This window comes from Anolis carolinensis, chromosome 1, assembly GCF_035594765.1.
Source record: "Anolis carolinensis isolate JA03-04 chromosome 1, rAnoCar3.1.pri, whole genome shotgun sequence".
Lineage (NCBI taxonomy): Eukaryota > Metazoa > Chordata > Lepidosauria > Squamata > Dactyloidae > Anolis > Anolis carolinensis.
This window is the reverse complement of record NC_085841.1, coordinates 40,375,054-40,398,560: the sequence shown is the minus strand read 5'-3', so window position 1 is coordinate 40,398,560 and position 23,507 is coordinate 40,375,054. Positions and strand designations below refer to the sequence as shown.

The 23,507-nt window shown below is 39.4% G+C and overlaps 1 protein-coding gene across 2 annotated transcripts in view; it reads right to left on the bottom strand.

Annotated features, from left to right (window-relative positions):
• galnt14 (polypeptide N-acetylgalactosaminyltransferase 14) overlaps positions 1 to 23,507 on the bottom strand; it is a 291,609-nt gene that overhangs the window by 28,271 nt on the left and 239,831 nt on the right. For both annotated transcript variants that reach the window (XM_062973041.1, XM_062973051.1), the window contains exon 6: positions 16,050 to 16,171. In XM_062973041.1, coding sequence (XP_062829111.1) covers positions 16,050 to 16,171 — 122 coding nt within the window. The remainder of the gene's footprint in view (positions 1 to 16,049; positions 16,172 to 23,507) is intronic.

The window sequence follows — 23,507 nt, the reverse complement described above, 5'->3', positions numbered from 1 at the left end:
TAGTTGAAATACTGTGAAGGCACCAGACCCCACTGGATCTTGGAAGTTAAGTGAGATTGTGTCTGGCAAATACTAGATTAATGAAGGGGAGCTACCATTGAATACCAGGTTCTTTAGGTTGGATTTCAGAGGAAAATCATAGCAAGCCACTATTAAGTATTACTTGCTGAGGAAAACCATATGTCAACAGGTAACCTGAACACAAACATATGGTTCCTTTAGAATTGACAGTGAATATAATGAAGATGTAGACTTTTGACAGGTTTCCTTGGGGGGGAGGCTGCAACTTCCAAAAATCCATTGTGGCAATTCTGTTGGGAGCAAGGGGAGGTTCTGGGAGCTGTGGTCCAAAAAGTTAACATTTCCAATTTCTCTAAGCTATAATTTGCAGTAAAACTTGAAATCTGGAATTACACAATTAAAATCACATAAACATATAGTTGGAAGAGGTCAAAAGGGCCATATGTTCCAACACAGAATCAAAGCACCCCCCAAAATTGCCACCCATCCTTTGCTTTAAAACCCCAAAGAAGGAGACCCGACTATGCTTTGAGGCAGCATATTCCATTGCCAAATAGCTCTAACCATCAGAAAGTTTTTCCAAATGTTTTCCTGCAATATGATCCTATTGCTCCAGAGCAGCAGAAAACAAGCTTGCCCCCTCCTCAGTATAATATCCTTTTGAATATTTAAACATGACTATCTACCTTCTTTTCTCCAAGCTAAATATACCCAACTCCTTAAGCTCATAGGGCTTGGCTTCATTTTAGCCGCCCTTCTCTGGACACATTCCCGTTTGCCAATATCCTTCTTGAATTGTGGTGCCCTGCACTGGACACAGTGTTCAAGGTGAGGTATGACCAAAGCAGAATAGAGTGAAATAATCACTCCCCTCAATTATACTTCTATTGATGCAGGTCAGAATTGCATTGACTTTTTTTAGTTGTCACATCACTCTGTTGGCTCACGTTCAGCTTGTAGTTTAAAGCTTCTAGATCCCTTTCATACAGACTGTTTTCAAGCCAGGTGTCAACTATCCTAGATCTGTGCATTTCATTTTTTATTGCCAAGATGTAATACCGTAAGTTTTCCCTTTTGAAATTCATTTTGTTCATTTTGGTCCAGCTTTCTAATTTGTTAAAGTCATTTTAGATTCTTATCCTATTCTCTGTGATATTAGCAACCCTTCCCAATGTGGTGTCATCTGCAGATTTGATAAGCATGCCTTCTATTCTGTCATCCAATTACACAGTGACAATTAAAGGAAACATCAGAAGTTCCCTTATACCATGTAAAGATTTGTCCATGCAGCTCATTATCTCACATTCTAGCTAACAGCAAATCCACATGTGATTCATCCCTTCAACTACTACCTGTTCTCCATTAAAGGTGAAAATGTCAGGCACTGAACTTGTGGCCTTCAGCTTGCAAATGATGTGCACACTGGTCAATTCCATATAATGATGGAGAACTTCATTCATATGACTTGTGGGCCATATGGGTACAGTGTTAATTATCCCTCATCCCAGTCCAGGTTTGGTGGTGCACATACCATGAGAAATGCAATCTTGTAAGGCTGGTACCAGGAAAGAGGGCAGCATGTCCCTAGCCCTGCCTTAAAGTTCAGCAGAAGAGACTGAAAAACAGACCAGGGTCACACAATGGAAGCACAGTGCCCCTTCTTACTTCAAGTCACATCTCCTTTTAAACTGAACTAGGAGAAAATCAAACCAGTACTATATTTTCAAAACATATTGCACTTTTGTATTTTATGAGCACTTTCACTGTGGCTAAGCAATAAAAAAACATTCACCAGAATAAACACTTTCATTATTGCAATACTGTTTGGAATTTTTTCCTGCCACTCTAATTTCTTTTTCAAAATGTTTTCCCTCTTCTTCTTTACACTTATTCTCGTAAAAGCTGTGTGCCCTTAAAGCTGTTAAATGTGACAGATTGTGGAAAACCACAATATCTACTTTCTATCATCACATCATACATTGTGTGACATCATTGGCTTCATCGGGTAGGGTGCTATAGCCAATCAGAATCAGATTATATGGCAATGAAAGAAAATAATGGCAAATATTATAAAAACATGGCAATGAGATAAACAATTCTGGCTCTGAAAATGTTAAAAGTGTCGACAGTGATTTTAAAGAATTCAATATTAATTAGGCAAGATAGCCTTCAGATGTTACTTCAGCATAGTGTCCCTTCAGCATAAGCCTACCCCAAGTGTAGGCCTATGCCTTTTTAGTGGGATGGTCAAACCTGCTTTATAAATGTAACTATGTTGCCCTGGCACTGAAAGCCCCAGGGGCCACATAAAATAATGTGGCAGGAGATTCAGCCAGCAGATCTTGCGTTTGACACGTGTCATCTACACTGTAGAAATGATGCAGTTTGGCACTTAACTGACATAGTTTGATGCTATGGAATTGTAGGAGTTGAAGTTTCATGAGGCATCAGCATTATTAGGCAGAGTTATAAAAGTACAACTTCCATAATGCCACAGCACTGAACCATAGCAGTCAAAGTAGTATTAAACTGTATTAATTCTATAGTGCAGATAAATAAAATCCATTATTCCAAGTTGGCTATCTAGAAAGGGTTGCTACTCTGCTGTGAAGTCAAAGGAGACATAACTAACTTCTGATTTCGTATTGCATTGTTACTTGAAAGGGGGGTTAATTTATGTTTATCGTGTCCATTACTGAGCTTTCATTGTTATGTGATTCCACTGGATTGTAATCTATTGCAGACATAGACATTTTCTAGGTCTTCAAATATTGCTGAACTTAAATCCTTTAAGCTCTAGTTAAGGTGAAAGATGAAGGTGAAGGATGATGACAAGAGTTACAAGCCAACAGTATCAGTGAAGGCGCTAATTGCCCACCCCTGTGCTACTGTTTAGAAAGATATTCCTCAGATAGCTAATTATAAAGAGGTGGAAGTAGTGAAGACAGAAGAGATCACTTACATGTTGCCCTGAACTTTTGCAATGAAATGACTTCGGAATTTCAAACCCATGACCTCCTTTTAATGAGTGATGACTCTGTTGCATTTACTATTTTACACTGTTAAATATATTCCAGTTTCTGTGTAATATTTAATACTGCTCAGTATGCCATTCTTCATTAATTTTGCCAGATGTTAATCCAAAGGTCATGAGTCTACAATTTTGTTGGATCTTCTTTGCTCCTTTGTTTATCTCTGACCTTTAACTTCTTCAATCATGCTTTTTGTAGGTTGCTCTTGCGCAAAATTCAAAACTTGCAAAACTTTTCTATATCACTGTAGTTCTATCTGGACAATCTGGTCTGGCTAAAATACCCAAAATATCAGCACACTTTGTTAGATATGCACCTGATTTTTATAACTGTCCACATGCTTAGTTTTGAACAGATGTGCCTGTATGGGTCTCTAAAGCAGTTCAACTAAAAAAGCTCTGACTATCCAAAGCAGTGGTTCTCAACCCAGGGGTCCTTGGGTGTTTTGCCCTACAATTCCCAGAAATCCCAGCCAGTTTGACAGCTGTTAGGATTTCTGGGAGTTGAAGGCCAAAACATCTTGAGAATCACTGATCCAAAGAGTCATGAACCCTGTCTGGGCAGAATTCGTCATCATATGGAAATCTCTAGGTCCAAACAGCCACTCCCAGGAAACTCTTTTATGAATTTCATTAAATAGGGGTGGGAATCATGGGGTTTGTGTGAGTTTAGGATATTCAGTGTGGCTCTTGTGACCGCAATTGAAACCCTTTTTACTGCACTAAAAATATAGAGAATTACCCAGAAACATGGAGAACCTTCCCCATTTCCAAAAGCTGCCCTAAACGTGACCTGGCATAATGCCTCATCCCACTTCATTTCACCCCATTTCCTCTTCAACTTGCTTATGTTTGGGGTTGTTCCCCTCTACCTTTCCAACAAATCCTGCATGACAGGAATTGAATATGAACATGTTTTGAGTAAGAAATTCCATAGACCTTTTTATTACAACATCCAGACATATATCTTTCTCATCTAAAGCTATAAATATTCTCTTAAATATCGATTTATTTATTTAGTTGATTTATATCTTGCCTGTCTCCCAATATGGGGTTCAAAGCAGCTTATAATAAATGGCAAAAATGATATGTACTAAAAAAAAATTGTAAAAAGCATTTAACAATGTGTGTGTGTGTGCTACATCTACTGCACATCCTTCTAGCCTAGTAGTCCTCAACCTATGGGTCCCCAGGTGTTTTGGCCTACAACTCCCATAAATCCCAGCCAGTTTACGAGGAAAAGATCATTAAGGAAGTGGTCTGCAAATACTTAGAAAATGAATGAGGTCATCGCTAATACTCAACATGGATTAATCAAAAACAAGTCATGCCAGACTAATCTGATATCTTTTTTCAAAAGAGTTACAAGCTGGGTAGATACAGGGAATGCCATGGATGTAGTATATTTGGATTTCAGTAAGACCTTTTATAAGACCCCCATTACCTTCTGGCAAACAAACTAGTCAAATGTGGGCTAAGCAAAACTACGGTTAGGTGGACCCAAAGGGTGCTCACCAAAGCATCTTCTTCATCTTGGAAAGAAGTCACAAGTAGAGTGCCGCAGGGTTTCGCCCTGGAATCCGGTTCTGTTCAGCATCTTTATTAAGGACTTACTGTAGATGAAGGGTTAGAAGGCGTTATCATCACGTTTGCAGATGACACCAAATTGGGAGGGATAGCCAATACTCCAGAAGACAGTAGCAGAATACATTAGGAAAAACTTCCTCACTGTGAGAGCTGTTCGGCAGTGGAACTCTCTGCCCCAGAGTGTGGTGGAGGCTCCTTCTTTGGAGGCTTTTAAGCAGAGATTGGATGGCCATCAGTTGAGGGTGCTTTGAATGAGATTTACCTGCTTTTTGGCAGGGGGTTGGATTGGATGGCCCATGAGGTCTCTTCCAACTCTAGGATTCTATGATTCTATAGTCCGGCCCCCAAACAGTCTGACAAACCATAAACTGGCCCTCTGCTTAAAAGGTTTGAGGACCCCTGCTGTACACATTCCATTCCATATAGACCCTAGTGCCTGCATGTTTATTTTAAGCCTCTGTATAAAGAGATTTTCACCTGGCGCTGAGTTGCAGCTTGTGTGGACACTTTCACAACTATAATAGTTATATGTATAAGGGCTTTCTAATGTATACATCATAAGAGCACGATTACACAGCACAATCTCACTTCTTGATTGCATAGTAAGGGGAGCCAATTTCCGAATACCTGAATAGGGTCTTAATCCTCTCCCTCCAGCATTTCTTCTCAAAACAAGAAGATAATAAAACATTGTGAAATGGGAGTAGAGCACCACTCTCCACTGGCTCATTATTGTGGTATTAATGAAATTCTGTTTTCAGGTGATGAAGATTGATTCTTCCTGTAAAATGCTCTGGGCATTATAATTACATTTTAGGAGCAAGTTATTTGATTGAAACAAATTGGTCATGGTAGATATGTTTGTTTTCAAAGTAAAATCAAGACTGCTAGTGGACTCACTTACATGTGTATATGGATAGTCAGTTGGAATTTTCCTCTGAGAGATGTACATTGCTATGTGACTCCCTCACTTATCCACAACTTACTTCTGTTCTCAAAAACCAACATAGAGTTTTTATGCTTTATAAAGGTGGTACAAGCTCTCATTTAATGGGGGAAATAGGTATGTGGAAGTTATGGCAACTAATGTATGGTGCTCAAGCTAAAAAAGACTGAGTCACGCTTTATTTTCTATAGGATCATTCCCTCCAATGAAAGGTAGAATTACCCCAATTTGGTTTCTAATGTCTTGCTTTCCAAACAGAACACCTAAATTCATCATTTCTCCTGGAAGTATAGAAACCATGTAGTGTATTGCCTCTTATTGCCATTCCATGTGATGCTGGAGAAGAATCGTACAGACACTGCAGACTGTTGGAAGAACCAAAAAATGGGTCATAGAGCAAATGAAATCCCTCTAGAAGCCAAGATGATAAAATTATCGAACTTTGGTCATGAGAAGAGATGACTCACTAGAAAAGACAATAATGCTTGAGAAGGTAGAAGGCAGTGGGAAAACAGGAAAACCATAATCAAGACAGATAGACTTTGTTACGGAAGCACAGCCCTGAATCCGTAAGAGCTGAGCTGGAGTTTTGATGATAGGGTGACTTGGAGGTCTCTCATTCATGTAGTCACCATAAGTCAAAGTTGACTGGATGACAACTAACTAGAACAAACCAGAAAGTGTGATGACATTAGCAAATGTGATTCCAAAGTAATCTAAACGAAATGGTGCTGATCTAGGAGAAATACCTGGAGGTTAGTACAACTAAGTCAAGATGGAGATAACTGAGTCTAACTGGCTCCAATCTGTGACAGTAGGCAAAATATTTTCTAAATATTCTATAAACTGAGTGTTAGTGGAGTGGGGTAATTCAATCAGGTAGAAAAACATAAATATGGGAATGGGGCTTTTTGGATCTGTGCAGATGATGGTTCATCTGAGAAGCCAGGGCTGCACATGTTTTACCTAGTTAGCAAAACTGGAATTTTGCCAGCCATCTGCCTGTGAAAAAGGCAGCAGTAAATTCAAGCGACATTTCTCTTTGAAGAAATTACCAACTGCTTTTTTCCCCTGAATGCTGCACAAGGATTTGTACCTATACACAAAATATGTTTGGTCTAATATAAAATAGCCTCTCTGAGTAAGAAAACTCGAACCCACCAGCTAACCAGAAAAATGTCATAGTGTTCCTTAAACTCACCTGCAAGACCTGAAATTAATGTCGTACATTGAGATTCCAAGCATTTCTCATTTGAGATTCAGCTACACATGCTGAGGGACTAGAAGCAAATGTGTCTAAGCTGCACACACACTATCAAAGCATCATCAGAGACAATGTCATCACCTCATGCCTCTATCAGGTCTGTAAGCATCTATCATCCCTTGTCTGCTTGAGAGACACTATTCTTTTAAAGCGTCTTTCGGTTTTGATGTCTTGTGCTAATTTACCATTCCATTACATTGTCCCTCGCTATGCACACAAAGGCACAGAGATACTTTGTTTTTTGGACACATGCCATACCTTAGAAATCTGGCTAACCAGCTGTTTTGCTGAATGAAAAATGGAAAGTGACATTTTGGGGTGGGTAATGGGGGCAGTTGCTGATTCAGATGCCTTTTCAGTTCTGGATCTCTTTGAAACATATAACTTTATTAAGCCAAAATGGACTGTTCATGCGAGCAACAAATTACAAGAAGACCATTAATCTTTAGTGGGGGAAGCAGAAGAAAAATGGCAGTCAATTCAGTTGCCCTTCCAGCACCAGACTGAAGGTGGCAGCATTAACATTCCATACAGTTCAGTGAACACTGGTTGGCATTAAAATCAAAAGATGGATGGAATTTTGTTTCAAAGTAAGATATCAACAGGTAATAAATTTAAGCAGGGAAGAAAAACTTCCTTCATGCAAATTTTACATGCAAACTGTGGGTGTAAGAAAAACATACTTTTGTACTCATTCACATCAATAATCTTATTTAAGAATCTATCTACACAATGATTTGGAAGGGGAGCAAATGTAAATCTAGTCACATAGCCTTTTTATGCTAGTGCCTTGACTCCTAATTTGGAAAGAGAAGCAATTGGATTATGACAATGACAATGCAGCTCACCCTGTGTATCTTATCCAATCCACATGTGCACCCAGTAACAGAATTACAGATGAAACAAAAAAATAGAATTTTGTAAAGACATCAAATTGTTGATGCTGTGACTCATTCCTTCTAATAGCAAAGCCAAATTTAACAGTAATAGCACTCGAGTCACAACAGGATGGAGTTGGGAGGAAGCACCCCTATGCTTAGGGGTATCTCAAAATTTGTATGATTTTAAAAACATTAAAAAAAAACCAAATCAACAGATCAGAATCACACAAGAACTGCTCACCACATGATGTTGTATATTGGCAAAGAAAAGATGAAAATATGATGGTGGTAAAATGAATTCCCTGCCTTCACTGTAGCTTATACTAACAGAAAGAAGGCATGATGCATTGACTAGAACCCGTAAGAGAAAACTTGGCTGACTGATTGGAACCCAGAATAGAAACATTTCCACTAGAAATTAGGGTTGAGGAATATTTCACTACATGGAAACCATAACCTGATGTGATCTGCCAGCAGGTTGTTTTCAAGTTCATTGCCAGCTCTATTATTCCAGCCCAGTGAGTTGAGGAAAACATAGCCATACCATTTCTCACTCATCAATATTTGTGGGGTGAGCACTGGGCTGGCAGCAAACTACACCGCATCCTCCCCATTCCCTTTTGTCATCAATCTTGCACTAACAATGCTAGGCCAGATTATGTCCCTTCAAAAGAGTACGTCCAGATGTATTCAGCTACAGCTTCCATCTCATCTGGAATAATGTATTTTGTGCCCAAGACATCTGGAGGATGTCAGGTGAGGGAAGGCTGGATAAAGTCAAGATAGGCAGCTGAGATAATCCCAGGCCAAAAGAAAACTGTGTTAAAGTAAAAGTAATGCTGAACTAACTCATTCCTTCCAACTTTATACAGCTTAACCACAGACTGTTAAATTGGAAGGAACTTGGAAGTGATGAAGAGGTACAAAGAGGGACAGGTGGATTCTGTTTCTTCTGCCTCCTTCCTCGGTGTTTCCTTTCTATATGTAACAAATAAATATTTCTTTTTGTTTATACCCCTGCAGGGAAGCTGCCAGAGTGTTTTACAACTCCTGCCCAAGATGAAGCTAACAGAAATCTAGTATGTAAAGAGAGATATATTTAAAAAATACAGCTGTTCTTTTAATTGTTATATCCATCATGTCACCATCACTGCTAACCTCCTCTTCCTCCTCCTCAGAGTGTAAACTAGAGCTTGAAAATGTTACTTTTTGTATTACAATTCCCAGAACTTCCCAACCAGCCTCGCCACTGACCACACTGTTCAGAGGATTCTGAGAAGTATAATCCAAAGTGCAACTTTCCCTTGTTTTGCTGTGATCATTCAGTCATTTCAACCTAACAAAAGCCTGTCCCTCTGGCTTTTTTTATTTCATAACCATGCATTAAGCTGACTGAGAGATTTCCAGAAGTCTTTGCTTTCTCCTCTCTTCTTCATTGCCTCTTCATCAGCCTTTGCCCTAGGCACTCTGTGCACCAAACCTCAACACTTCTGTACTTTTACACTCCATCTTCCGCAAGTCTTGCTGTCCAATTTAGGAAGCCCCTGTACTAAAAGCAGATTTCTCATTCAGGTTCAGGCCACTAAGAGTAGAAAAAAATAACCGAGGTGACTCCTATTTCAAGCATTCAATTTTGATTTAAATAAAAATGAAATGAAAAGAGAAAAAATACAAATAAGAGAAGTTAGCAGAAGTGACATTTTGCTTTTGTGCTTCATTCAGGCCAGGCTATGGTTTCAGCGGCTGCCGCAACCATGTAATGAAATTCCTACGGCACTGTTGCATATGGCATCCACATTCATCCATCACATCAGCTCTGAGCATGAGCTACATTCCCTGTTGCTGCAAGGAAAATACAGCTAGAACTGCCATCCTGCTGGCTGCAACTCATCAAACATCTTGTGTGGGAAAGGAAGCATCACCACTTAGAGAGATCTTGAAGGTGGATCAGTGAGGGAGTAGGCAAAGATGCAGAAACGGAGTAAGGCCTTACCAGCACAAATTCATTCCTCACTCAGAATACACTCCACTGACACCAGTAGGCTTTGCATAACAGCTTAACACCTGGGAATAAGAATTTTACATCCACAGAATTTATGCCTTGTAATGTGATAAGCAGGAATTTACAACAAAACTCCTTAAATGTGTTTTTTGTTTGTTTGTTTTTTTCACATCTACCCTGTCTTGCTTTCTTCCTCATCTGCTATCTGGCTTTCAGATTTTAGCAGCATCAGCACTGTGGCAGTGGTGAAAGAGGGCTAGAGCAGGGCTTCTTAAACTTTTTCAACTTGTGACCTTTTTGTCAAATAAATTTTGATGTGACCTTGGTGTATACAAGTATATAAAATAAATATACAATTAAAAAAATTGGATGGTTAAGTCCATGGATATGGAGGACCAATTTCAACATAGCCATAACAATTAGAGCACACCTAACTTCCAAGTACATAAAAATCAAACCCCTTAAGTAAAATACAATGGTGTTCAGTATCCGCTGGGGTTTTGTTCCAGGATCCACAGTGGATATCAAAACTCATGGATGCTGAAATCTCATGGTATACAAGAGGGTAGTAAAATGATGTCCCTTGTATAAAATGGCAGAGCCAAGGTTTCAGATATATATAGATATTCAAGCTTTGGATTATTGAATCTGTGAATGCAGAGGGCCCATCTTATTGTGAGCGAAACTCTGTAGGGAAATTAAGGTGCAAACAAAAAATCAGATTTCCTTCAGACAAGTGGATGCGGTTGGGGTGAAGAAAGGGCAGTAAATTCTTGGAGAGGCTGGTAGGGTACCTTCTCATTTTCCTTCACATAAGTGTTAAGTAAAAAGTTGGGTTGCTAGTTCTTTTTGTGGTGTAGAAAAATATCCCTATTTTTTCTATGTTTTTTCTTATGTTCACAGCATGTATTTTGTTAAAGAAGTAATGCCAGGGGCACATTTGCTTCATTAACTGAGATGTTCCTGCATTCCAAAAAGTCAACAGATAAATATTTATCCTAAGAGTATCAAATGTTACATTTCCGACAAGAGTTCAGATGTGAGGTTCATATCCGTGACCAATTCATGACACTCTCCAGATGGCTTTGGGCAAGTCACTAAACAGCCTAGCTTATTTCACAGAGATGTTGGCAAATAGGGGGTGGGTGGCAGGAGAACTAATAATGTGGTATCATATTTTTTACAGTTAAAAGTGTTATGGAAGTTAACCAGCAATTTACAAAAACAGAGTCAGAAAGTATAACTTTTATGAAACATAGATCCCCAAATGCTTCATATGGCCACTGAGTAAGCATTTCACAGTTCCAGGCATTTTGAAGCATTTTCGCTCAGATGCTTTGATGAAAACTCTGAACAAGATAAACTTTTAATAATTTGAGAATGGATTGGTAGAATTGCAGTGATGCATCCTCAGTGATTTTTTTCTGAACATTTTCTGAGGGGATTAAGAAGTTTTTTTTTCAGAGTATTTTATTTTTAAAGAAGATTTTGTAATTATTTTGTGCTATTTCGATGCAGTAATATTTCTGTTCAGAATATGGCACATCCTATGGCTAATAATAATACAGGTTGAGTATCCATCCATTAGCTAGAACTGCAAAATATGCTGACCCTGGAACCCCAGGTGTTGGCAGTGGCCAGCATCACCTTTGCACAGTCAAAACTTGTGCGCCAGCTGCACCCGTACCTTGAGACGCCAAACTAAGCCAGTGTAGATCACAGCTTAGTCACATCCTTTTTGGACAACTGCAATGCTCTCCACGTGAAGCTGCCTTTGAAGATAGTTCAGAAGCTTCAAATGGTCCAGAGATCGGCAGCCAGGTTACTAACTGGAGTGCCATTCAGGGAGAGAACTAGCTCCACTGGCTGCCAGTATGCTTCTGGGCTAAATACAAAGTGCTGGTTATTACCTTTAAAGCCATAAATGGCTCAGGTCCAGACTATTTGATGAACCACATCTCCCACTACAGACCAACTCAGACACTGTGGTCATCGGAGGAGGCCCTGCTCTCGGTCTCACCCCCATCCCAAGCACAGTTGGTGGTAATGAGAGAAAGGGCCTTTCCCGTGGTCGCCCCCCACCTCTGAAGCTCCCTTCCTAAGGAGTTAAAGATGGCCCCCTCCCTCCCCGTCTTCAAGAAACAGCTGAAGACCTTTGCTCATTGGCTTGCAAGGAGGAGTAGAGGGTAATACTACCATTATACCTCTGATTAACAGCTACAATCCATATGTATGACCTGTTCAATGTATTCAATCTATTTGCCCCCAAGGAACTGGGAAATAGACACTTCTGTTCGATGTTTGATGTTTTTTTTATGTCTGATATAACAGGTTGTGTTTTTAATTTAATCTTAGTTGTTAAGTCATAATTTGCTTTTATAAGTTGTGTTGTCAAATTTCGTTACTATGGGCGTATTGTTGTTGTGTTTGGGCATTGAATATTTGCCTTTTATTATTGGAATCTGCCCTAAGTCCCTCCGGGGAGATAGGCGGAATATAAATCAAGTTTTTTTTATTATATTATTTTAATACACCCAGATCCAAAAGTGTCTACATGGGTGACTGAGAAAATGACATCTTTGCTGTCTGATGATTTCATTTGCACAACCCTTGCTGCATTCACAAATGTATTTTAAAATACTGTGAATAAAATTACTTTTAGACTATGTATATAGTGTGTATGAAACATAAATGAATTTTGTGTTTAGATTTGGGTCCCATCTCCAAGAATCCTCTTATGCAAATGCAAACATTCCAAAAACTGAAAAAGTCGAAAGATCCTAAACACTTCTGGTCCCAAGCATTTTGTATAAGAGGTATTCCTCCTGTAATACAGGGAGGAAGAAAGGAAATACTAAAAAGACAAATGATTGAGTGCCAAAGTACTGGCCATGCTGGCCTGAAGATTATGTATGTATGTATGGTCAAATGGAAGCAGTAAGTAAGAGGCCAGGTCCGTGCTATAGGAGGAGTAATTCAATCAAGGAAGTGACAACCCAGAGTTTGTAGGACCTGAATGGGCTATCTCTGACTGAGGGTCTTGGAGGTTTCCCATTCATAGGATTGCCTTAAATTAGTTGACTTGATGGCAAATAAGAACAACAAATCAGTAATACAGTTAGCCCTTCACGTTTGCTGGAATTAGAGGTGCGGGACTGTGCTGGCACGGCAATGCCAGGAGATTTAAGCCTTTTCTTTCACTACAAGTTTGTAAGGTAGCTTCTCTCAGATTGCAATTATAGGGCTAACAGCTTGGAAATCATCGACAGGAATCTTTAGACCCACCCCTTTTCCCAGGGTTTTTGGGGGAAAGGGAGGATTTTGCCCAGTCTCACTGTTGGAATTCTAATAGCAGGATGTGTGGGATCCTCTTCCCCAACTGCAAAAAGCTTCACTTCTTACAGCTTCACTGTGGGAGTAAAAGAATAGTTCTCACAGCTTTGCTGGGGGAGAAAAAGGACAGTTCTACAGCTTTGCTGGGAAACACAGCCAGCCATTGCTGGGACATCAGCTCAGTTCCCACAGCCTTCGTGGAATAAATCAAAAAGACACCTGTCACCTTGTTGACAGAATCAACAGCAACCTTGCCTAGTAAGGGACCACTCAGGCTATCCATAACGCAGCTTGGAGCTGGGAGTAGGGGCCTCACGCCAGCAAGGTAGAGAAAGATTGCCCAGGGAGGGGTCAGAAGATTTCCCAAAGGTAAAAGGAAACAGTTTACTGACAGTTGCCTGCCCTTGATAGCAGCTTGAGAAAGCTACCAATTTTCCAAGGTTTTAGAGCATTTGTTTGAAGATCTAAGCCCAAATGAAGAACTTCGTTGAACTTATTTTGAGCCTCAATAGAACTTTGTGTTGGGAAATCTATGGGACCCCTCAGCTGAGGCACCCCGGCGTCCCGTTGGGCATACAGAAGGCACGTCCTGTAAACATTCTTACAGGCCCAGCGTGCGACAGCACAGGGACCCTTGGAAAGGTGGGGGGAAAGTGTTTAAATGCTATTTTGTTTTCACCTGAGAGAACAAATCTCTAGGAATCTCTACATCATCCAGCATGACTATGTCATGATCTTCTGGTGGCAGTTGACTACAGAAATACATTGGAGAACCTAGAGATTTCTCAAGAGAACATTTTAATCAAATCCACAACTAAACAAAGTCAAACTTGCAATTGTGGAGGGCCAACCGAGACAAACATTTAAAACAGTTATTTGGCACAGCTATACTTTCACTCTTTGTACATATGTAGTGGCAACAATAAACAAGCTACATCACTGGGAAACTTTTGTGGATCTGTTTTATAGACAAATGGGCAACCTCTGAGTTCACTAAAACTACAAGGTACATTGTCAGAAGGCAGGGAGGAAAGCATTCTTTGTACACATTCAAAGGCTTCGAGGACACAATAGAACTGCTTTTATCTCACTGAGAAGGACAACATTTGTGCTTTAATCTCATGTTTTCTGTCCTCACCAGAAATGGAACGCTATTGTTTGCTGCAGAAAAAAATCAGCAGGATTTAATTCCCATTAAATCAATTTATTAAAGCTTAATTTGCATGAAATTAAATTCAGCCCCTGTTCAAAGAGCCATCACTCCCCTAAATCATTTAGCACTGGGAATTGAACATAGGCCTAATTAAAAACTTGGCTGGAGTCTTGCCCGCCTATTCCCCTTCTACCACTCAGCAACTTTGACAGGAGCCCTGGGGCTCTGCTAACTTAATTTGCATACACAAGGGGAGAATCCCTCCTTTGCTTGTTCTGTAGTGTAGGTCACGCACTTCTGAGTTTCACCTTCTACTCTACTCCTTGGAGATAAGGAGTGAAGAACCACTTTGTTTATTTGGCAGTGGGTCTGCCTTTGCCTACTGCCATGACCTTTTGCCATGGTTTACTGAGAAGGTGAGCAGATCCAAGAAGCTTGGTTCAATTGTGAATATATTGCCCTGGTAAAACTTAAGAATTCATGCAACTGTAAAAAAGGAACAACTGCAGAGGACTGCTATATATTGGGATGGAAGTCTATTTTATTAACATTCCGTTGTGTTAAGACCCGGCAGTCCCACATCAATGGGGCAGTGAATCTGCTCAGTCTGAAGCATTCAAAGTGCTGAAACTATTTGACAGATAAAGCTCATTACCTAGGTTGTTGCTGTATGCCCTTAAGTTGTTTCTGGTTTAGGATGGTCTAAGGCAAGGGTCCCCAAATGAAGGCCTGTGGGCCAGATGCGGCCCTCCAAGGTCATCTACCTGGCTCCCGCCCTCAGTTTTAGACTTAGGCTCACCCAAAGTCTGAAATGACTTGAAGGCCCACAACAACAACAACAACAACAATCCTAATTATCTTGACTATCTCATTGGCTAGAAGCAGGCCCACACTTCCCACTGAAATCCTGATAGGTTTATGTTTGTTAAAATTGGTATTTTTAAATATTGTATTGTTCTTTCATTGTTGTTGGGGTTTTTGTGCACTACAAATAAGACATGTGCAGTGTGCATAGGAATTTGTTTTTTTTTTAAATGATAATTCAGCCCCTCAACAATATGAAGGATTGTGGACCAACCCTCTGATTAAAAAGTTTGAGGACCCCTGGTCTAAGGTGAACCTATCACAGTGTTTCCTCAGGTTGAAAATGTGTGACTTGCCCCACTGAATTTCCATGGGCAAGTAGGGAATCAAACCCTGGTCTCCAGAGTCATAATCTAACGTTCTCTTGCTAATTTGGATATCTCCTTTAATGTTAAAACTGATAAACACAGCAGAAACACTGATCTGCTGACATTGTTTGCGAAACCATTGTTTGTGAAATCTTTGTTTGTGAATCTTAATCCACTAACTTGTTCATGAATTTACAGAGACATTTCATTTTGATGCCGTTTCTATAATCTTAGACCCAGCAAAGCTAATTTTGAGGAGGAAACACCATGTGTATGGCAAGCAAATGGTCTCAGGTTCGCACTCTGATATCACCACGCAAAAGAGACAAAAAGCAGATAATGGGCCATACAGAACCACTGGCAAAACTTAGGAGTGGGGTAAAAAAATAATGCAACCTAAAATAATATTCCTAACACAACATACGACATAGAAAAAATTGTTTTAGACTGACTATATACTCTGGATCAAGGCAGTTTGGAGTTATAGTTCCAGGAAGTGATATTTTCACACTCTGCTTCTTAATAGTTATTTCTGTTGTTAAGGCTCAACTCTTTAGAGGTGACTTCTCCATGTTTTCTTTTTAAATCAAATGGCTGCAAATGAGTACAGTTAATGCAGGGCATTATCTGACCTCCTGAATTTCTTCCATGACACTTACCTCTTTGATCCTTTGTAGGAGAGGCAGCAGCCAGTCCTTGTTCACCTCACAATGACTGTCCAAAAAAGTAAGGACTTCTGCTTCTGCCATTTCTGCTCCTCGAATGCGGGACCGGATCAAACCTGTTAAAACGTACACAAATTGAAGGGCAAGTCTGATTGGCTTAGCTTTCTGAGAAAGAAGTGAGTTTCCAAATAGGCATACACACATCAGTGCTTTCTTCCCCAACACATAATTCCTTCCATCCTTTTCACTTTCATTCCCCATCTTATCAGGTCATGTCATGTCATCTTATGTGCTTAGGTGGATGAGCATAAAATGCTTTTTGATTTTACGTGTAGGTTTCTGATTTGCAAGGTCAAAGATGCAGATAACGTCCTTGTCTAAAAATACAGTACACACACATTTCTCATTCTTTTGGTTGTCATTGGTAAAGGAAGAGAGAATAGTTGTATAAACATGGAAATGCTTGGTTTATCCCCTGAAGACTAAAATAATCTGAAGCCATCAGAATAGCAAGCAACATTTTGCTGAAAACAAAATAACAGATATAGTATTCTCCTTTAGTAAAATATATGAGGAATTTTAATGGAAGCTAGACATGCTGTCCTAACTACAATCCTATAGTTGGTGTTGTAAAGGTTTTGGTAAATGTACTTGTATCGCTGCTCCCAGTATGTGGTCACTAAGTTTGAAAAACTTATTTTGGACTACCTCTTCCAGAATTCTGTGGAATCTTGGACTAAAATTTCCAGACTTCTTTTAGGAATAGGGATTCTTACAATTTCGATCACAAAAGAAACTTGTCTGTGTATTGCTTCTTCAAATCATGGGGCATTTTAATGACACCCAGGAAGGTTGTTTTCTATTTAAAGATTAAATATTCTCAGGGGTCAACCTTGAAGCTGCAGGACAGGACGTAGAAGAGCAAGGCAACATGAACATAAATATTAATTGGTAGAACAATCAACTAAATAAGATTAAGGTGTTTAATCAGTGGGGAAATTTTTAAAGTGGTGAGGGCTAATTATAATCAGTTGGGATTAGAACCTGCTTGTCTTTGAAGCTATTTTGGTACCAGTATATTCCTGTAATGGAGGGAAAAAAATATAACCTTTCCTCTCATATATATATATATATGAGAGAGAGCTCCTGGTGGTGCAGAGGTTAAACCTTTGATCTGCTGAACTTGCTGACTAGAAGGTTGGCGAATTGATTTTGGTATTGTTATTGTTTATTGAACTGCTGTTTGTTATTTAATGTGTTTTTGGGGCAATGGAATTGCCGACTGTTGTAAGCCGCCCTGAGTCCCTACGGGTGAGAAGGGCGGGGTAGAAATGATGTAAATAAATAAATAAATCCAGGGAGCAGAGTGAGCTCCCACTATTAGCACCAGCTTCTGCCAACCTAGCAGTTCGAAAACATGCAAATGTGAGTAAATCAATAGGTACAGCTCCAGAAGGAAGGTAACGGCGTTCTATGCAGTCATGCTGGCCACATGACCTTGGAGGTGTCTACAGACAATGCTGGCTCTTCAGCTTAGAAATGGAGATAAGCACCAACCCTAAGAGTTGGACACGACTAGACTTAAGCTCAGGGGAAAATCTTTACCTTTACCGATTATATGCCCAAGCAGGAATTGAACCCTGGTTACCAGAGGCCAAAAACCCAACACTGGATTTTTTTTATAAAGCAGAACAGGAACTTAGCTTTCATCTATGATTATTCAAAACCTACCAAATTTTACATCATGCAAAGGTTACAAAAATAATTAAACAATCAATAAATAATAAACAGTTAAAACATGGGCCAAGGTCCTACATCACAGTTTAAATTTCATAATTTTACAAATGTGTAGTTAAGTTGCAGAAATTACCTTATGGGGTGAATTGCAACGATGAGCATTCAAGTATTGACACTTTCTGATATACATCGGGTACATAAGGCACAATGGACACTTCTGTTTTATATTTGTCAATCCTATTACGCAAGCCTATAGTTCTTCCTAGCTGGTATCCAGCTGTGCATCTGGAAATGCCCCATGTACCTCAGTGCCAACTGTGTATTGGGCCATGGTGCATTAGTTACTCCACCATTACACTTTGGTGCCCATATGTTTTAAGGTTACTCCTAAAGGTCTACACAATGTCCAGGGACTTCCAGTCTTTAATGTTGAGTAAACTAGGTTGAGCTATTTTAGCTCAACCTAGTCACAAAATGCTTTGGCTTTGTTGAAATTCCAGAGCAGCCCCTCACTTTGGGTAGAGTGTGGACAACTCCAATGCGAACTGATCCACTGTCCACATGGACCGATGCTGCCACTCCCTTTTCCCTGTTCTCATCAGTGCAGGGAAAAGGGGATAGATGGGCTCACGTCCACTGTCACCTTTTCTTCCCTTCATCATTGCTACCATAAACAACTGCATTGCTCTAGGACACTCCTGGAAGTCACACCCCATATTGACATCAGCAGAGGCACCTACATGACCACTGAAAAGCATTCAGTAACACTGTAACTGAGTTTTTAGAAATACAGTTTAGGTAAAGGTAAAGGTTTTCCCCTGACGTTAATTCCAGTCGTGATCCACTCTGGGGGTTGGTGCTCATCTCCATTTCTAAGCCGAAGAGCCGGCGTTGTCCGTAGACACCTCCAAGGTCATGTGGCTGGCATGACTGCACGGAGCGCCGTTACCTTCCCGCTGGAGCGATACCTATTGATCTACTCACATTGGCATGTTTTCGAACTGCTAGGTTGGCAGGAGCTGGGGCTAACAGCGGGCGCTCATTCCGCTCCCGGGATTTGAACCTGGGACCTTTTGGTCCACAACTTTAGCAGCTCAGCGCTTTAACACACTGTGACACCAGGGGACCCAGAAATACAGTTTAGGTATCCAGAAATAAGGGGCAGGGTAAAGTTGCAAAATAATAATAATAATAATAATAATAATAATAATAATAATAATAATAAATTTATTCTTATATCCCACCCCATCTCCCCGAGGGGACTCAGGGCGGCTCACAACAATAATAAAAACAGTGACAAATTACACATTGTAAAATCAAACATGAAAAGCAGTCATACAATACATACATCACATGTTAAAAACAAGGAGATAAAACAGTTCTAGGCCGAAATAGAGGGCTTCTGTAGCTTTGTGGCAGAAGTACTCAGCAAGGTATCAATAATCATGGCAGAGCACTCTCTAATTAAATTAAATTAAATGGGCAGACAAATCAATCCCCAAAAATTAGTCGTCGAAGGCCCTCTGGAAAAGCCAGGTTTTAAGGCTTTTTCGAAAGGCAAGGAGGGTGGGGGCCTGTCTAATCTCCCTCGGGAGTGAGTTCCAGAGGCGGGGGGCCACAGCGGAGAAGGCCCGCTGTGGCAAGCAATTGTTCGTATTCTAGGGGCGAATGCCTTTCAGTATTTCATTTGGCAGTGCTTGAAATTTGGGAATTGAAAGAAAATTTCATTTTGAGAGGCAAAATTCTTATGGGGAGCCATATCTTTATTTTGCCCCCTATCTTGAGCTATATTCTTTTCTCACCACACAGGGCATGCTCTCAAATCAATACAAAGTGCATCTCCAATTCATTTAACAAACATATCCTATATATTATTTCTGCAAACCAAGAATAAAAAAATATTAATTTAGACTATGGCCTGGGGAGGGAAAATGAGTAAAGAGGTTTCAATAATAGCCCCTAGAGCATGCTGTGACAATACGCATCCTCAGTATGTATCTACTTAATCTTTAAAATACAATTTAATTAAATGTATTTTTAAAAAATCCCAGAGAGGCAGCATGAGCCAGTCTCATCTGTTTCGTTAGAACCAACAGTTTCAAAAAGAAGACCCCAGGCTTTGTTTTACCTCTTCTAATTTTCTGGTTAATAAGCTGCAGCTGAGACTTGCTAGATATATTAATAGAGTGATCGCTTTAAAACATTATTATTAATTCAGACCCCCCCCCCTTTGAACATTTTTACTAGCATTCACTCTCCTAGATTTAAACTGAACTTATGTCATCATAAATAGAACATATTCATACAGCTATCTGGACAGATGTTGGCTAGTTCTTGAGAAACTGGACAGAAACATCTTGAAAAGATAAGCAGTTACTGGCATTCACATTTTTTCAGGTGAGGTAGTTATCAAACTTGCACAATGGATGAGGTGATCTTTCAGATTCTCATCCTGATCTTTGTCTTAAAAGCCTGAAACCATGTCTTCACAGGGCAGGTTACTCCAGGGTATTTCTGCCCAGAGCTGCCATGAATCCAGCACACGCCAGTGGCAGCATCCAGAAAACCCATCCTGACCCCATGGTGGCCCATCCTCTTCTCCCATGTTTCTTCTGGTGTTCACTGTCATCTGTTATATCTGTTGATGTTAGAATGGGGTGCTTAGATGTGTAAAAAGGAGATGGAGCAATCCCACATTTCTGTTGGTCTTGCAGGCTTCCAATTCTAACATCAGCAGACAACAGGCACTTGCAGGGAGCTCAATGGCTGGCATGGAGCTATGTGGCGACAAATTAAAAGACTGTCCATCTGGACCATTGGCTATGGGCAGGAAGCCCAAAATACCCACTGGAAGTTGTAGTGCACCATATAGCCAGCACTGGATTCATGGTAATTCTGCCCAATTAGAATACATTGCACCTAGCCAGAATGACTTAGGGAATAATCAACTCTTTCACCCTCACAACCAGTCTGCATTAAGTGATTTATTCAAACCAGAATTACATACGATTCATGTCAGTCACCTTTCCAAATGGAATGTGTTTATGGCATCCACAAGTTTATCCCCAAAAATATTGTTATTATTATTGTTATTATTATTATTATTAATAATAATAATAATAATAATAATAATAATAATAATAATAATAATAATAATAATAATAATAATGGTTCCATTTTCCCTGAATTGACTTCTTGAACATTGGAAGCCATATTTTTTCAACTATTTTTTCTGGATTGTTGTATGCTGGAAGAAAGGTAAGTCTTACATTTCCACCACTATTGTGATTTACAACTCAGCTTGAATGAAAGAGATGGAAACTGGTTGCATGTTTCTTTTTTATCCAATCTATTCTAGCACTCTAAAAAACACAAATCTCTGCTTATTCACGAATAAAACAATTCTATTTGCTTGTATTATTGTGAACTGAGTACAAATGGAAGCACAGCATGAGCAGACAGAACTGAGATTGTTGCCAAATTCATCCCAATCCCAATGTGTTCATCACAATATTGTTTATTTTATTTTATTTACTTTATTTTTATCCCACCTTTCTCCATATCTAGGGGCTCAAGGAGTCTATATTTAACTAAAATTTTATGTTTTCTTTCATAATAATATCAGTTCAAAAGTACTGTAAGCATTCACAATTGACAACATTGCTGAGGCATTTGGCTACTTAAATTCAGGGGAATTCACCATCACAGCCATGTTACTGTTGCTTTTCCATAAAACTATGCTCAAAAAGGGTCGCAACAATGTTAAAGGACAGCAATGCAATCTGGTGTTTGCTACAAAATTAATATGCCAGACTACTGCCAAAACAGCCATTTCTCATGCTGTTTTGGGATGGACTATGGGAATGATAGACGTTATAGTTCTCCACACTTGGGGACATCAGATTGCATAGGGCTAGTCTACAGAAAGATGCACAAACTGAGTATCACAGGTATAACTAAACAATCTTTTATAGAAAAATTCAGTAAACTAAATAATATTCTGTTTCAGTTTCCCCAGATTGCAAATAGATTGGATTGGCAGAATTTGGTTATTGGTGAATGTTGACTTCACAGTACACTAACCTAAGAAAATGAATTCCCAGCAGCAATAAACAGAAATTTCAGGTCGGCAAAATAATAAATGTTGCACGAAATCTAAGGATGTCAACAGATTAAAAGTTTTCCTTGAATAGAAAACTCATTAAACTCTTGAATGTTTAAACTGATTAATTTGCCAATTAAAACCATAATTACAATGTCTAGAATGTCTAAACAAAATAAGTTGCCCTTAAGTAATAACACAAATCATTTATTTTCTCCTTTTAATGTTACCTTAAAGAAATTATCTTTGTCAGGCTCTGCCTGTTTGGGAACATTTTAGCATTATGATTGGGAAATGATGAAGGACAGGGTGAATTTCTCATGCTACAATAGCTTCCCAACAATCATAGCAGCTCATTCACCTTTGTACTATTGAAATGGCTGAAGAATGTGTGGGATGATAGGAAAAACAGCATTTGTGTACCTGTGGGAGGAAGGTATTTTATCTAAATTTTGCTCACATCCTATGTTTCCTTCTCAATCAGCATAGCAGGAAGTATTTCTTCAATTCTGAGATGCCATTGATTGTAAGACTAAACACTAATTTGAGTACCACTAACAGAAAAACAGTTCTCTCTCTCTCCCCCCCCCCCCCCAATATATAAAATGACACACAAATCTAAGACCCACCCTGACTTTAGAGGTGTTTATATGGAGAGAAACAACTATTTATTAGAATTAAAGAATTACAGTATTGTACTCTACTGAGGGGAAATGGCTTCCTATTCTTGGTTGGGCCTGATCATCTTGGGCTAATAATAATCTCATAAGAGCCACCAGTCTTTCCGGTTATCAACATGAAAAGCCTACCTATATTTAGAGGATACACTACAGATCTATTAGATACACTTCATATGAATTCTTTATATAAAGGTGGAAACTACCAGGGCAGTTCATGTGAGCCATCCCAAAATGTAGGAATCATCACATATAAAGGTTACACCGATTTAAAATATCCAAGTATTCTGTTGATTCTCAGAGAGATTTTGGTGGTTGGCATTACTCTGTGTCTCATTTTTCCTTTGCCTGAATAAAGAGGTACAATTTTATACTATAGTGAAGCTTCTACTGAACAATTACCTACAATCAAGCCTGATTCTTTTCATTCAGGGCCGTCTTTACTGGTTACTTATGATTTTAAACTGCCTCTATAAAAATAAATAAGCATTACATATATAACATTGAATATTTATTGATTGTTTAATTCACAGCAAGCTTTTATGGGACTAAACTTATAACCTTGAGTGGGCTTGCTTTGCTTTTGTAAATTAGTAATTGCTATGAAATCTGATTGACCTACTGTTTCAACTGGATCAGAGAAACTGCCCAACTGGGAAAGCCTAGCTATAATTGGCTCAAACCAGTAGAGCTGTAATCAGAGTTGAATCAGAAGAGTAATGAGGGTGGAGAAAAAAAGGTAGATCAGAAAATAAAGACTCATTTTATGCTGGATGGGACCACATTCCCTTTTGAAAACTCAGGCTTGAAGTTCAGTTGTATTTCTGGACTAAACCCTGAACCTGAATGTCCAGATTTTGATGACGGCCAGGAATGTATTTCAGATGGTTTGTATTCATGTCGGTGCCTCTCTCTAGGCACTATGAAGTCCTATAT